The following is a 15512-nucleotide window of genomic DNA, read 5'->3' as shown; positions in this document are numbered from 1 at the left end:
AACCGGCGCAGATGCAACTGCTTTATCAATCGCTGCTTTCGTCTCGGTCGAGAGAAGTCGCGCTTGAAAGATAGGCGGACTCTGGTTCGAGAACTGCGGCGAGAATGGAGGTCGGAATAGAGACCGTCGGAGTGTCTGGGATAATGGGGTCAGCGTCATCAATATTATGTATATCCACAAAGTCTTGACGTACAGAAGAGAAGGCCTTTCTTGAAAGCATTATGGCCGATGACAGTTGCGTAGTTAATTTGCCTTGATCATGGGCAGAATGATCGGTAAATATCTTGTATATCACTGGCTGTATCACGTGCCAATTACGGTATATCATTTCTAATCGTTGCCACTTCTCCGCAATTCTTCTCTTCAGAACCACGATTGGATTTGAAGTACGTCTTTCCATACCTTTATCATTTCTGACTGCCGCTTCCGCAATTCTTCTTTTCAGAACCACCACTGGATTGGGAGTACGTCTTTCCACACCTCTATCAATCCTAATTGCCGCTTCCGCAACCCGACTTCGGAAGTTACACGCTTGACTTTCAAGGACCATGAATATCGCGAGTATCCCATTTTCTGCTAAGCAGCACCTGGATGATGGTAAGGTCCATATCCTTCTCGCCGCTAGTGGATCCGTCGCCACGATAAAGCTTCCGAACATAGCAGAAGCTCTTGGCCGCCACCAAAGTGTATCAATTCGCATCGTCATAACCAATTCTGCGGAGAAGTTTTTGCTCGGTCAAAGCCTGGAGCAACCAGTCCTTGAGAGACTACATCAACTTCCCGGCGTTGATGGGATATACCGGGACAAAGACGAGTGGAAGAAACCTTGGGTTCGTGGGGAACCGATTTTGCATATCGAATTGAGAAAATGGGCGCACTTGCTGCTAGTTGCTCCTCTTTCTGCGAACACAATGGCCAAGATGGTTGTAGGCATCGCAGATAATCTACTTCTCTCAGTTATTAGAGCATGGGACACAACAGGATTGATAGATCCTAAGGCCAGAAAGCCTCTCGTCTTCGTCGCTCCCGCGATGAACACTGCGATGTGGGCTCATCCAGTCACAGGGAAACAGCTCACGATCTTACGAGACGAATGGGGGTGGGGTGCTTCGAACAAAGATGGCTGGGTTTATCTTCTTCAACCCATAGAGAAATACCTTGCCTGTGGCGATACAGGTAACGGCGCTATGATGGATTGGAGAGATATAGTTGAAGTGGTGGAGGATTACACGGGCTTGAAAATGACACGCCAGGGGTTGACAAATGTTTGATTCGAGCGGCAATTGTGTGAGTCAGTGGTCGTTCCTACCCCGAGTTCGGCACGTGAAGTATTCCAGGAGCATGCCCAGAGAGATACCTCCGCCGGTTAACAAGCAGCCATTCTTGAACCACCACCAGCAGCTTTGAGTACTTTTCAAATGCACCTTCCGGATCATTATCCCTAAGGTAAGGGCGGCGCTACCGCAGCTACCGATAAAAAAGACTGGGCCAGCACCGGCTGCCACTCCTGCAGCAGCAAGTAAAGCCACCTGGGCAACCGCTAAACCAGAGAGTACGGCCTTTGTATTGTGTTCGTGTCGAAGGGCAATTGACTTGATCCCAGCGGCAACATCGTCTCTGATGTCCATGTGCGCATATATCATATCGTATAAAACAGTCCACGAGACGCAGCTGGCATAGAGAGCGGCGGCGGCCATCAAAGCATCTGATTCAGCAATAAGGTCGATTCCCAACGCGGGAAATCCCATGATAGCACCCCAGGAAAATGTAAGACCTAGGACGGCTTGAGGATAGTATGTCACGCGCTTGGCAAGGGGATAAGACCCTACCAGGAGCAAGCTTGGGATCCCGTACCAAAGGCACTGGTATGGGAATTGCAGCAGAATCCCCAACCCAGCCAGAAGTTGAGTACCGGTGAAAGCAAGTGCTTTACCTGGCGATATGGCACCCCTCGCGATGGGCCGGAATCTTGTGCGCTCAACATGAGGGTCCAATTTTCTATCCCACAGGTCATTGATTGCACAACCAGCCCCTCGCATAATCAGAGCACCAGTGAAAAAGAGTCCAGTAGTTCCAAGGACTTGAGGGATTGAAATTGCGGGCGCCATGGTCGCTGCAAGAAGTGTGGAGAACGCACATGGGAAGAATAGATAGTATGTCCCTGCAGGCTTATCGAGCCTTACTAGCTCGGCGTACGGTATCCATGATTGAGGAAGTGAGGCGACAAATCCCGTTTGCGGAGGAATGTATTGAGCCGGTACCTTTGACGGAGGAGTATTCAAAGATCTTGTTTGGGTTCGGCTCGGTTGCAGCGTGGGTGTGCTCAGATATGTAGAACATTTGTCAACCATGTTCAATGCGCAGTTATATCGCGGAAACATTCTTTGACAGCAACCGCCGCGAAGTCGCGAGTGCTTAAAAATATGCAAAGACATCATGCGGGATGAATGAAGGTTGGATTTCCGGTCCTAGATTGCCAGCTTCAGGCTTCTGTCACTGATTCTGTCGCAAGTGCGAAGTGAGAACTGGTCAAATAGGGCGCATTGTGCTATTTCTGTTTGGAGGCAAAGATTTTGGCGTGATCAGTCATGCGTGTGTATCACTGTATATAGTCTACAAATTGCAGGTTTCGAGGGAATGGATACGAAAGATATAATGTCACGTGAGCTTACTGTCGGGGGTCGCGGTCCGCGTGTCCTCGATTAGGAATAGCTTCATATTTCCGCGGCAGGCGTACATTGAAGTGTTAGCGGCGAAGACAACAGCCAAGAAAAGAGAACTTCAGTCAAAGTGTTAGTCGCGCAGATTACAGCAAAGACAAGTGAAATAAGTTTGATTATGCGAGCCGCTTGACTATGAAACTTGTGTTCTCTGCAGGCATCCTGATTGCGCCGGTTTCTCTTTATAATGATTCGACATCCGCGAGCATCTAGGTGCGACGTCCACAAGATGCGGTTTATGACTCTGCCAATTCTTGCTTTTGGTCTTCTTGATTCAAGTACTGATTTGTTCTGTCTAGTGCATGCCCATCGCTGTTATAACTCGATAAGGACGTTCCATAGCACAACAAAATGCCTGCTCAACGGCCCCGTGCGGCCTTCGAGCCACTATCCCCGACTTTAGACGTTGCGGATTTGGTCAAATCATCACCCAACTTTGAGGACGCGGTGCGAATTCATTGTGACGCTATTGATGAAAATGGACTTGAGAATTTCGAAAAGCTTGTTCTTCTTCACGTCATTGTCCGTGGGCTGCCTCTTGTTGTAGAGGGTTTCGACAAGAAGCTTGACAACGCCATTTTTTCCGAGAAATGGCTGAAAACCCACTACTCCGCGAAGAGTGAGTATCCTTGCCGAACCTTTTCAGCTTATGCTAAACAGCCTCTCTCACTGTCATAGAAGAAGATGCGAGGGACCTTACGACTAAGAAAAGCGTACCTCTCACGATCGGCCACTACTTGAAGAATATGCCCATGCTTACAGATCAATGGAATGAATATAACTACAAAGACACTGGTCTTCAAAGGTTATACCTCAAAGACATTGATTGCCCAAAGATTTGGCACGATTACTTGAAAAAGATTATACCGCCCTTTTTATTCTACCTGAACAACTCAGCGGAGCCCGAATCCTTTGAAGGCCCAGGGGCCAACCCCATTCCCTCTAAGAAACGCCATAGCAAGGTTGCCAAGGCTGGCGATTTGATGAGTTGCCTCCCAAAGGATATGCGTGCCGAAAATCTGATGTGTTACATTGGCCATGAAGGAACTTTTACGCCAGCGCATCAAGAAATGTGTGCAAGTCTTGGTCAAAACTTAATGGTTGACGCGTCGGATGGCTCGATTGAAAACGGGAGGCCCACGAAACCGGGCTCTTCAATCTGGTTTATGACCAGTAGTAAGGACCGGAATTCTGTGGCGGAGTACTGGATGTCTGTGTTGGGCCATGACATAAACATCGAAGATCACTTTGCACAGATAAACGCATGGCGAGGGGCGCCATTTACAACATATATTGTTGAACAGCGGCCAGGCGATTTCATCCTCGTACCGCCGTTGGCGGCGCACCAGGTCTGGAATCGTGGGACGCGGACAATGAAAGTTGCGTGGAACAGAACAACAGTAGAAACACTCGAGAGGGCGGTGAACGAAGCACTGCCGCATGCCAGGCTGGTGTGTCGTGACGAGCAATATAAGAACAAAGCCATAGTGTTCTACTCGCTCAAACAATATTCTTCACTTCTGGATAGTGCCGATGCCAATGTCAGCCATGCGAGAATTCAACAGCTGCAGACTGAATTTGAACAATTATTCTCCCTTTACACTCAAATACTGCTCTCGGAATCGTTTTCACCAGCCGCCTCCAGAGAAAAAAACGTTGAATATATTCCCTTTGATAGCAACGTCACTTGCGCCTACTGCAGAGGGAGCATCTTCAATCGATTTCTGACGTGTCCGTCCTGTGCTATAACATCAACCGGCGATGAACTCCCTTATGACATCTGCATGGAATGCTATGTGATGGGCCGAAGTTGCGCGTGCATCTCGAAGCTTAAATGGGTTGAGCAGTTCAAATGGGAAGAGCTCATGGGAAAGCACGAAACATGGAGGCAGCAGCTGCTTAGATTTGATCCCGATCTTGGGAAGAAACATCGACCCTTCCGGGTAGAGAGAGATGAAATGGGCAAGAGAAGCCTGGCCCATATCTGCCAGGAAGAACTGAAGCGACGCCCGTGGGTTGATATCACGAAGCCCAAGCCGGTTGTCGAAGAGGTCGTGGAAGAACCCAGCGAGCCAGAAGATGAGAACCGCCCCGCAAAACGAAGGAAGAAATCAAAGTCAAAGGCACCACGATGCCACATTTGCAAATATGTTGAGCCAGAGTGGAAACTTGCTTTTTGTTCGAATCCCAAATGCTCCTTGAGATACTGCTATGGCAGTCTATACAGGGCGTTCAATATATCACCGCAGGAAGTCTTGGAAACCATCAAGTGGGAGTGCCCTAAATGTCGCAAATTCTGCAGTTGTGGCGCTTGTCGGAAAAATCCAAGAATGACCCCATTCGAACCTACATGCATCTCGCTTGGGCACGACACGAGCAAAGTTGCGGATATTCGCAGCGTGGAGAGTCTAGTGGACTTCAGGCACTCAAACCTCAGCTGGTTGAAGAAGGCGGGCAGTGACGAGATAGGCCGCCTCAGAAAGCACCAAGAGGAGGCAGACGCTAAGCGCAACCAAGCACTGGAGGACAATTCGATACAGGTGGAACCGTACCAAGATGTGTCACAAAACCCCGGCTATAGTCAACTAGAGCTGGCCAAGGTCGCACAAGCCGCATACTACGCGGACTACACGGATATTCCTGTCGATCCGGCACTTGAAACCTCACTTCTCGCGCCTAATGACTCTCGGGGTTAGCTTTGCATCGCGGGCTTCGGCTTTTCACAGGACAGTGACAGTTTAATACACGAACTACTTTCATATTTGTATTCCTCGTGTAAAGCTGATCTGGTACGCTCCAGATGACTAGATAAGGGGCGTGTCAATGGGTCGTAAAGGACAAGCAATCAGATGATAAGGTTCGCTCCTCCATACTAAGCTCCTTTATACTCATACCGAAGATCCTCCAAGGGCTTGACGTCAACAGACGCCATGACTTGGCGCACTACCAAGATAGTTATAAGTAATGCTGTGACATGACGCATGAGCTGCCATTCTTCCAGTTACCATAGATCTAATGAAAGGACATACCAGCGGGTATCAGGTAGGCGACAGGATTGATCTCAGTAAAGGTCCCCGGGGGAAAGAAATAAGCCATTCCGAGAAGAACACATATCCCAACGTTTCCCGGGAGTAAATATCTTCGCGCGTATTGTCGGAGATCTGGAGACCGCATCGGCCTTTTGCCCTTTGGATTTGGGCGTTGCGGCGGGACACACCCAATCGTGTATGCTGTAGCTGCGAGCGACAAAATGCCGAGAAGAGACAAAAGCCGTACTAACAAACCTGACGCTTCTATGGATAGGAGCGACGGTACAAACACTATGGTAGATAAGAGCGGGATTGCGGCGAACACAACCTGTATATCATGCTCAGTACCTGTCGTTGTTCATCAGGCTGTAAAGAAGAGGGCGGACAATAATTACGCTGTAATGTGAGTCTCGTTCTTCATTTTGTCTTTTAAGAAAGCTGATCACGCGTTCTTGCTCTAGAAACAAGCGTCAGAAAGCGGTCTCTTGTTGGGGTCACCTTTGCCAAACCTTCTTCGTCTAGTTCCTCGCGAGCATCGTCATCGCCCGAGTCGTCTGGATAGCGGAATGCTCTGCGAAGTCTCGTAGAGGCCATTCAGCTAGGCAGGCAAAATATACGTCATCAAAAGGGTCCACAAAAGTGCTAAGCAAGCCGAAAACTAGCTGGACACGAGATTGCTAGGTGTAGATACATGATGTTGTAATATAAACCTCACTGCGCCGCTTCAGAATCCCAGGTTTGCGTTGTTTGATTCTCCACTCCGACTTCCGCTCCGCCACCTCCGACTTTGACTCCTGTTATATTGTTTTTCCAGTTTTTAATAATCAACCCAAACACCTGGCCTCTGACACGCCATAGTCTCAACAAATGGTCTTCCAAATTGTCCGAAGGCGCATCGGCGTCCCGCGACTCCCCGCAACCTCTAGCCGACTCACTCCCCATCGCACCCTCATCCCCGCGCCTGCGGCCAATTCCGGTCCCATAACAGAACGGCGAGCAGACCGTGAGCTTCCGAATATTAATCCCGAAGGCCAACGATGGATGCGGACTTTGCCCATCTTCGCGGTCGTGGTGGGTGCCGCCATGCTCGGCATCTTTAATTACCAGAAATCCTCGTCAAGTGTCGTAAGCAGCACATTATACGCTCTTCGCACATCACCGCGTGCGCGCGAGATTTTAGGTGATGAAATCTACTTTGCGCAGCAGATTCCGTGGATCAGTGGAGAGATGAACCAGCTGCACGGGCGGATCAATATCTCGTTCTGGGTGAAGGGGACGAAGGCGCAAGGAAAGATGAGATTTAAGAGTGTCAGGCCAGATCGGATGAGTTTTGTGAGTTCTCCATATCTGATCTCGAGGGCGACAGCTAACGTAATCACTTCTTAGTTTCGCACTGAGGAATGGAGCCTAGAGACGGAGGATGGTACTGTGATCCAGCTTCTTGATGACAACCACGACCCATTTCGTCAAGAATAGACATGCTGCAACAACAAGCGCAGCCCCGTGTCTCACTGTATAATTGGATTCTCCTTGCATTAGGTTAAGGCGTTTGGTTATGCATTCATTCATTATAGCGAACATTGAAGACTGATGCTTTGAGGATATGAGGATATCATTTATGTATCATATACAGACGCCGCTCTAGAAACAAAAAGTATAATAGTACATTTTCAAGGAGAGAACTGAGAAAAGATTATGTCAACGCTTCAACAATGGTCTCTGGGATTTTCGGCCACGGCTTCTTGATAGAATCCTGTATCCTGACGACGCATCCCTTGGGGCCGCTCACAGAACCTAATATGGTAATTAGTTTAGCCCAGGTGTAATATGAAGCAATACATACCATTAACCAGAACTAGCCCATTCTCCGCATCGACCTTGAGTATCTTCAAGTTTTGCACCGTGTTCTGCTCATTCCCCATATTTCCCGCCATCTTCTTCCCAGGGTACACTCTAGAACCACCACCTTGACTAGGACCAGCAGAACCAAGCGAACGATGCGTCAAACTAACACCGTGACTGCGATCTTGGCCGCCAAAGCCGTGCCTCTTCATTACACCGGCAAAGCCCTTACCCTTTGTATTCGACCTCGCATCAACATACTGACCCTCCTGGAACCAATCCGCACTGACGAGCTCGCCAACGGGCAGCAGTCCGCTCCGATCCTTCACCCGGAACTCGTACACATGCCGCTTTGGCGAAACGCCTTGTCCCGAATAATGACCTAATAACGCCTTGGTCACATTGCTAGGGTGCTTCCACCCCGCGCCCATCTGCACAGCGTAGTATCCGTGCACATCAACCGTCTTGTGCGCGATGACCTGGACACGGTCAAGCTGCAAAACCGTACACGGGATGCGCTTCCCTGTATCAGGATCAAAGATGGCCGTCATTCCATTCTTGATCGCAATAGCTCCGGTACGAAGCGGAAGCGTGTTTGCCTTCCGCTCGAGGGCTGCGGCGGGCGACGACTTGAGGATGGGGAGGTCGGGCCCGTCATTGAATTTCGAGTGCTTCGGAGGGTTCAAGGAGCGAATGCCAAACGCACGGATGGGGACGGCATTTTGGGTGGTCAATTGCGCTTGAATGGCGCCAAAATGTAAAGGCAGTTGCGCCAGTCTCCTTGATAGACGTGGGGGCATGGTGAGAACCGATTTGCAGTATATTTGGAGTCGTTGTTGAATGTTGACTTTGGAGAAATTTCGGATGGATACCTACTCCGGAGGCGGTGTGCTTGTGCCTCACAAGGCATATAGCAGTCACAGTCGGCGAGGTGCGTAATATGAGCTCTAGAACGCTATTTATCTGCTAATAAGAATACTTGAGTCAAGACTGCTCCTTCAAATAGATCATCTGATTATTATCTGTACGCCAACCGGATTGAAGGTTAACTCCGGCGTAGGAACAGACGTTGTTGTCCCGACATATCCGCCATCACCTCCGGCCCGAAACTTATAATTTTTCTGCGTCATCTTCTACCTTGACATACATATCTACACTTTGTTTTCTCAATCTTTATCTATTTGACATATATTTGACATCTATTAGTCCCATATATTATACTGTACGAAAAGGCAAAACAGCTGCCCCGCCGACACCTACCGCTCACCCCTAAGGGCTAAAAAAAATACGAAGGCAGAAGAAAGAACCAAGCCACTTTGAACGGGCCTCCTCTATTCAATAATGTCTTTCCAAAACACACTCAGACGCTGGGCCCTCCGACCCTTTGACTCCAATATCCCCAGCTTGTTGTCTACAAGCACAACGATGCGCTTCCCAATTCGCCGGCCATTCTCCCTTGCGCATGCGCAAACACAGGTCCTCAAAAGTCAGAAACAAACGCCCTCACTGAGATTATTCCAGCGATCGCAATGGCAATTGCGGAAAACTCTTTTCCGCACCCGAATTCGGCGGTCCTTCCACACTACTCGCCCGGGATTCAACAAGTCCTCCGGATCCGGATACACATATCAGTCGCCCAACGCGACACCTTCGCTTTCGCAGCGCCTCAAGACTCTCTCCCGCGAGTACGGCTGGTCTGCGCTTTGGATTTACCTCTTTCTCTCGGCGTTGGATTTCCCCTTCTGCTTCGCGGCCGTCAAGCTTCTTGGCGCGGATAAAATTGGGCATTACGAGCATGTTATTGTTGAAAGCTTTAAGGGAGCCGTGAATAGGGTTTGGCCAGGGGCCTTTGATGAGTCAAAAGACGAGAGCAAGGATGCTGAAGCTGAGGCTGCTGAGAAGAATAAGAAGAGGAGAGGGCCAGTCGAGGAGGCCAGTATGTTTCTCCTAGCCGTTTTTTATTTTTCCCTGTGACGTTCTAACCATGGATTTTACCAGGCTTATGGACACAGCTTGCTCTCGCTTACGCTATTCACAAGAGTTTCATTTTCGTGCGCGTGCCTCTGACGGCGGCGATTACGCCCAAGGTCGTCAAACAGCTCAGAAAATGGGGCTGGGATGTGGTTAAAGGCAAGCCCAAAGCCAGATAGTGAATGACACTGCCCCCTTCTGGATTGACTTACCGCAGCATATACTTTACCAACTCTTATTTGTTGCATAGCGCTGTACAACTAGACATTGCACCCATTCTTGTACATTACACAGTACATCAGTTAGATCTAATCCCTCCACTCCGCTTTTGCTACCGTATATCAATCAAACAGAGCATGATCAATAGAAAGTAGATAGAGAGCAAGAGAATGAAGAGAAAAATAACTTAGCTCAAGTCTAGCTCACTCATGACGCGACAACAGAATAACCAACGCACGCAACGAGACAAATGCTGCTAATGAGATTGTCTGAAATCAAACATAGAAAGCCCCCAATGACAGCAAAAGAGGAAGACGCCGGCGACTCAGAATCATGATCTTCGTTCCCTGGAATGTAATGAGGAGATAAAAAAAATGAGAATCAAGCAGCATAGGAATTATATGGGGTATATGTAGGATAAAGTATGAAAGACATCGAGTCACATATCAATCATGTCATTAAACCTCAGAATGCCGTTGGCCTTCATCAAGCCATTCACGCCTTCAGGCATGCGGTATGCCAATTCAGCAACGCCCATTGAGCCCGCAGCTGACAAGGCTTGGGTCTCCGGTTGTTCAATTTCGTCGGAGGTGTCCGCTACAAGTACAAGGCCGAGTTCCTTGATAGTTGCAACCAAGGCTGGTACGACATTCTATCGGACGTTAGCTATTGATATTGCGAGGAAGCGCCAAGCGTACCAAGAGACTAGAACGGCATATCAAGCCCATGAAGTTGTTGCTCTGTGCTATACGGGCCGATTCCTTGATCGACATTGATGCTCGACCACTGCTGTCAACATCAGGATGAGTCCCGGCATTACGAGCCAGATCGCGGATTTGACCAAGATCGTTACAGAGAAGAACGGGGTCTGGCAATTAGTAGATGACACGGGAAACATAGAAGAAGAGCTTACAGTTTGGTTGCTTCCAGTTCAGGGCAACGCAGATATTGGCGTTATAAGATGTAAATACGACGGAGCGCATGAATTCCGGGTTCTTATCGCGTGCAATACGCGCATGGTCAAAGACAACTGTTAAGATGGCGTCGGCAAATGTATTGACATCCGTCATAGACGTCATATTCAACGCTTGCTCTTCAGCGGCTGATGGATAGAGAACAGACAGGTTGACATTGACATCGACCGGAAGATTCTGGAAAACATCGCGCAATGATAAGAATGATGCTGCAAGTATTCGATGGGCAAGGGCCAGGTCATCAGAAGCACGTGTCTGCAGAAACTGTAGAATTTCTGGGCGGTTTACATTCTTTTCCCCGCCAATAGCTTGGAATTCAGACAAGGTGAGATGACAAACCGGGATGTCAATGCCATAGTGTTTCACTGTGTATTGCGGATGGACAACTGGTACCTTGTCCCTTGTAACTTGGACGAAAAGTTGAATGTGGTCTCCCGACAAGCTTGATCCAGTAACTAGGCCACTGTGGTCAGATTCGCCAGTGCTAGTCGCCTTCCAGTATGTCGCAAAATGCGTGATCTCAAGAGGATCCCCATGGTATGGTTTGATGACTTGAAACCCGAATCGGAGCTGCCCGATGGCCCGTAACCGGGGATCGAAAAGAGGCAGACAACAGGAACCGGCGCTGGACTTTTCTGCCCTGAATACTGTCGGGAGGGCGACGGTCTTTGCGATCACCTTGGAGCCGAAAGTAGGGAAGATTTCATAATCAACGGTAAAGGTCTGCAACGTATCGACATGGAAGGAGATCATTCGCGAGTCTTCCTGGATCGGGAGCATCACGGTTCGCGGAATTAACTCGGATAGTTTCGAAGAGATCGTTAGCCTTGCAGCAGGGTAACGTCCAGCTTGGTCAAAGGATATGGAGCTGCTCGGGTCGAAGAGAATCTGTATAAAAACTTTCTTGTCCAGAAAATTGTGCCCATAGCGCCTCAGTGGGATGATCGGTGGAGGGAGAGATAGATCGGGAATCCCATCTACTGTCTCCATGTCCTCTGCCTCCACCGGGGCCTGTTCCTCCCAGGCGATGGTAGAACTCGGTTCATGTAGTCTCAAGCCGTTCAAGATATCCAACGGTCGCTGTGACGGCTGAGACTCGGCGTGATGGGACCACAGCAGCAACATGCATTCCAGATGACCCTCCCATGCAGCGTAGTAAACCGCCGCCAACCCCTTCTCGTCCTTGGCATTTGCGTCCACGCCCAGTTCCAGAAGGGTCCGCAGGCAATTGACACAGCCTTCACTGGCGGCGTGGAAAAGAGGAGTCCATTGATATAATTTGTCTCTCTGGTTAAGATCAGCACCATGCTGTTTGAGCAAAAGCAAGATTTCAGGTGATTGTGAAGCGCGTGCCACCATGTGCTGAGGGTAGAGACCTTCAGCGTCGGGGAGTAACTGGGCTTGTCGTTCTAACAACATTTTGACTATAGGTAGCGACCCATGTTGGCATGCCAGGTTAAGCGGAATGTGATCAGATTCAGACACGGGATCGATACGGGCATTATTTCGGAGGAGCTGCTCCGCACAGTCGAGTTGGTTCTTCACAATGCTATGTATCAGAGGCGTGAAGTTGTCGTGATCCATGATATCCACAGTGCTATGATCAGCTGCCAACAGCTGCTGTACCATCTCCACACGACCATGTATACAAGCATAGTGTAGAGGAATCCTTCCGTAGACGTCGGTCCTAGATGCCTGCACGCCCGCCTCAAGACCAGCTTTAAAAACGAAGTTGCGACCAGAAATGGCCGCTTCATGCAGGCAGTTCCGCTCGTTGATGTCATCCTCGGCGAAAATATCGACTAATCTACTCTCAAGGAGAACAGCGAGCACATCGTCAGAGAATTCATTGATTGCGGCCAGAAACGTGCGTGTGGCCCGCTCGCGGGAATCAGGGGATTTCTGTAGTTTGTCTGCCCACTCGCGCAGTGCCTGTAAATTCCCTGCGGTGGCAGACTGTAGAACCTGCAAGTCAAGGTCTTCTTCCTCTGAACCGACCGCCGTCGTCCGCTCAGCTGGACGGATCGTGTCAAACTGGATGTTCTCACCCTCCGCCCAGGCTTCGAGCTCTATCCGGGCGGTTGTCGCCCGATCAGAAAGATCTCGCAAAACATCCCTATTAAAACAGGGCTGTACTTCGACGGCGCGGTGGAGGTATAGTTCTTTCATGCGAGACTAATGGATTGGGATGGTTAGACAGAAGATCCGAATGACGAGAAATACAAACCTTTGACGTTTTATCCCACTAGGTTACTCGGTTAGCGATGTCAAGTTGCCATGTTGCACTCGACGGACCTTTTTAAGAATTTTTGACATGGCAGTCTCATTGATCTCGACAAATTGCTGCACGCCATCATAAGTAGAGATCAATAGTGAATACATGGAAACCCACCTGTAGTTTATTCAGGTCGCCATCAAACTGCTGGAAGCCTTCAAGGAGGGCGACTAAATTCGCCGGGGCTTTAGACTTGGTTACCGTCCGCGACTGGACGACCCGTTTCTTGTCAACCAGAGTCTTTAACCGTTGGGAGAACTGTCCCCTGTTGTCAGGTATTTGTCCAAAATTTTCCGAGCAATGAGACAGACCTCGGCCTCTTTTTGTAGATAGAAAGCGTTGACTTTCTCGATCTCACGTTCCTGTAATGAATTAGTAAAGCTCTAAGCCACTCTTCAACATGCCATACCAGTCGGAAGAAGAACACCTCCTTGTTCGCTCGGAGCGCAGCCTGGGCTTCGGACGCATTTTGGGGGACGGGCACAGAGCTTTGGGCGGGGATAGTCGGCGTTGCACTCAGTTGCTTGATAAGCTGTTTTGTCCGACGTAAGCATTTGTACGCAGAATATCAGAGACTGCTGACCTTCTTTAATGCCTTGTAATTGACAAAACTGGCGGCGTACTCCGGCAGATCAAGCTGTCTGCGCTGGATTTGTTTGCCAAACTTCCTGCAATTCAGCGGTCAGTTTCCACAGATCAGTGTCGCTTCAAGTATATATTAAAGCAGGACACGTACATGCTGGCAAACGCGCCTCCCCGTTCAGAAGGTCTTTACCAGTCACTTAATGTTAATAGGTAAACGCTTCAAGGCTCCGGTGTCGACGAAGTGCGCAGGTGCAGCCAAGCGCTGGAGCGTCAATTGCAAGTGAGTAAGATGATTAACAGGTATAGCTGAGGTGCAGAGAAGAAAAAAGTGGAAGATGCGCCCCGGTGACCAAACTACCCCTCGGGGAGGTAATAATTCGACTGAGGGGAGGGCAACAGTAGACTCGGAACAGACAAGCGCACTGAAGTGGGGCAGAGACGGATATACGTAGTAAAAGTAGATAGAGCAGCCAGTGCCAGCAGGCTCAAGAGGACAGTCGTTCAATTGCTGAGACGTGTGGAGTCCAGGCTAGGATGGTAAGATGGCACTGGGCAGGGTGAGCCAGCAGCTACTACAGAGTATACTCCTCCGTAGCACTGGGCTCCTAGTAGCACGAAATGCGGGTATCGTTTAGTGCCGGAAAGTACGTAGAGCTCAGGATCTCCGCGCAACAGCCCAGGCCTTTTCAATTAGCCCCGACCCTGGTCCCTCGTTTTACAAGAAAAGCGAGATTAAGGGCATGATACTCCGTACAGCGTATGTTCCTAGGGATCGATGCGGCGCGAGCGATGTCCTTCCTGTTTCCGGACGCACTTCGGTGCTCTGCTTTGCTTTTTTTTTTGCGCGTCAGTAGGAGCCAAGGCGCAGCGACGGTCAGGGCGGGGAGCCATGGATAGTGCTTTCGATAACTTACCTAAAAGGAAGGTCACAAGGATATCACCGCCAAAATGAGGGTTGACTCAAGCATGGGCAGGTCTAGAGAACAGCTGCTGAGTGCTGAGAGGATGTTCAATGTTCATGCCAAAGCAGAAGAGAAGGGCAAGGTGGTGGAGACAGGAGCTCTGGGGGAGCTGGCTCCGGCCCAATCGTGGCCGCAAACAAGCCCACGTTTCCTGCCCCGTGGTCACGCTAAGGCTGCATGCCCTGGAGAACAATCCAACCGAAACTGCCTTAATCACAACGTGCACAGTTCAAACAAGCCTAATGTATTTTGTCTGAATGCTTGGCTCACTTGTCTACCTTAGTCAAACATCTCTTGTTCGATCAGAAGATGATGTCACTTGTCTAATGTACACAAGCAGATAAATACGGAGTAGATCAGCTATGCACGATCTTCGATGTTGTCATCTAAGTTTGATGCACCTTAGCCTCATCTTCATGCTTTACCGCTGATAGGCCGGTTGAGCATTGCAATTCATGTCTGGCCTAGAACCTCAGGCTCGCGCCCGATCTAGAAAGGCGCCGTTCATCCATGTCGGTCTCCCAACCAGGGCTTTATTTTAATGTCTGTCGGTCAATACAAATCAATGACTAAGACGTTCCCAGGCAAAAGTAATACAATTCAGAGTATAAAGACTGATTTGGTACAAAGACAACCCGGGACTAAGACATTCCTGACTTCATGCTTGACCAAAAGAGCACTCATAGGTGTACACAAAAATAACTTGGGCAAGTTTAACCAAGATAGCGAAGGGAAGAGATGAAGGAAAGATGAAAATGGAAGAGATGGCGACGGAAATTGGTATCACATTCGAGAAGAACAAAAACGAAACTTCGGCGAGGTTCATGGAAGTCGAGGATCGCCTTATCAACCTAAACGTACTTTGGACATTTCCAACCCAGCTTGATAGCTGAACCGAGCGAACAAGAGTCGGTATAGACTCTTCAGTAAATATA

General features: G+C 49.2%; 7 protein-coding genes across 7 annotated transcripts; 4 read left to right on the top strand and 3 right to left on the bottom strand.

Annotated features, from left to right (window-relative positions):
• Positions 1 to 548: 548 nt before the first annotated feature.
• On the top strand, positions 549 to 1271 carry DSM5745_11084 (putative flavoprotein; the record flags this gene model as incomplete). The annotated part of the gene is made up of 1 exon (XM_026753100.1): positions 549 to 1271. One exon carries the CDS (start codon positions 549 to 551, stop codon positions 1269 to 1271), a length of 723 nt encoding a protein of 240 aa, XP_026598423.1.
• Positions 1272 to 1292: 21 nt separating this feature from the next.
• DSM5745_11083 (putative para-hydroxybenzoate-polyprenyltransferase Coq2) lies at positions 1293 to 2108 on the bottom strand (the record flags this gene model as incomplete). The annotated part of the gene is made up of 1 exon (XM_026753099.1): positions 1293 to 2108. The coding sequence occupies one exon, from the start codon at positions 2106 to 2108 to the stop codon at positions 1293 to 1295; it is 816 nt and encodes a 271-aa protein (XP_026598422.1).
• Positions 2109 to 3071: 963 nt separating this feature from the next.
• DSM5745_11082 (putative JmjC domain protein) lies at positions 3072 to 5416 on the top strand (the record flags this gene model as incomplete). The annotated part of the gene is made up of 2 exons (XM_026753098.1): positions 3072 to 3339; positions 3399 to 5416. 2 exons carry the CDS (start codon positions 3072 to 3074, stop codon positions 5414 to 5416), a joined length of 2286 nt encoding a protein of 761 aa, XP_026598421.1.
• Positions 5417 to 6616: 1200 nt separating this feature from the next.
• DSM5745_11081 (cytochrome c oxidase assembly factor 1 family protein) lies at positions 6617 to 7225 on the top strand (the record flags this gene model as incomplete). Its single annotated transcript, XM_026753097.1, has 2 exons — positions 6617 to 7081; positions 7136 to 7225. 2 exons carry the CDS (start codon positions 6617 to 6619, stop codon positions 7223 to 7225), a joined length of 555 nt encoding a protein of 184 aa, XP_026598420.1.
• Positions 7226 to 7442: 217 nt separating this feature from the next.
• DSM5745_11080 (mitochondrial 54S ribosomal protein uL3m) lies at positions 7443 to 8391 on the bottom strand (the record flags this gene model as incomplete). The annotated part of the gene is made up of 2 exons (XM_026753096.1): positions 7443 to 7543; positions 7593 to 8391. 2 exons carry the CDS (start codon positions 8389 to 8391, stop codon positions 7443 to 7445), a joined length of 900 nt encoding a protein of 299 aa, XP_026598419.1.
• Positions 8392 to 8932: 541 nt separating this feature from the next.
• DSM5745_11079 (uncharacterized protein) lies at positions 8933 to 9741 on the top strand (the record flags this gene model as incomplete). Its single annotated transcript, XM_026753095.1, has 2 exons — positions 8933 to 9527; positions 9590 to 9741. 2 exons carry the CDS (start codon positions 8933 to 8935, stop codon positions 9739 to 9741), a joined length of 747 nt encoding a protein of 248 aa, XP_026598418.1.
• Positions 9742 to 10220: 479 nt separating this feature from the next.
• phoC (putative cyclin dependent kinase inhibitor Pho81) lies at positions 10221 to 13498 on the bottom strand (the record flags this gene model as incomplete). The annotated part of the gene is made up of 8 exons (XM_026753094.1): positions 10221 to 10433; positions 10480 to 10649; positions 10695 to 12930; positions 12983 to 13000; positions 13051 to 13098; positions 13148 to 13295; positions 13342 to 13392; positions 13440 to 13498. The coding sequence occupies 8 exons, from the start codon at positions 13496 to 13498 to the stop codon at positions 10221 to 10223; spliced, it is 2943 nt and encodes a 980-aa protein (XP_026598417.1).
• Positions 13499 to 15512: the final 2014 nt, after the last annotated feature.

This window comes from Aspergillus mulundensis, assembly GCF_003369625.1.
Source record: "Aspergillus mulundensis strain DSM 5745 chromosome Unknown scaffold_18, whole genome shotgun sequence".
Classification (NCBI taxonomy): domain Eukaryota; kingdom Fungi; phylum Ascomycota; class Eurotiomycetes; order Eurotiales; family Aspergillaceae; genus Aspergillus; species Aspergillus mulundensis.
The sequence above is the reverse complement of the archived record's forward strand: the minus strand, read 5'-3'. Positions and strand labels throughout refer to the sequence as shown.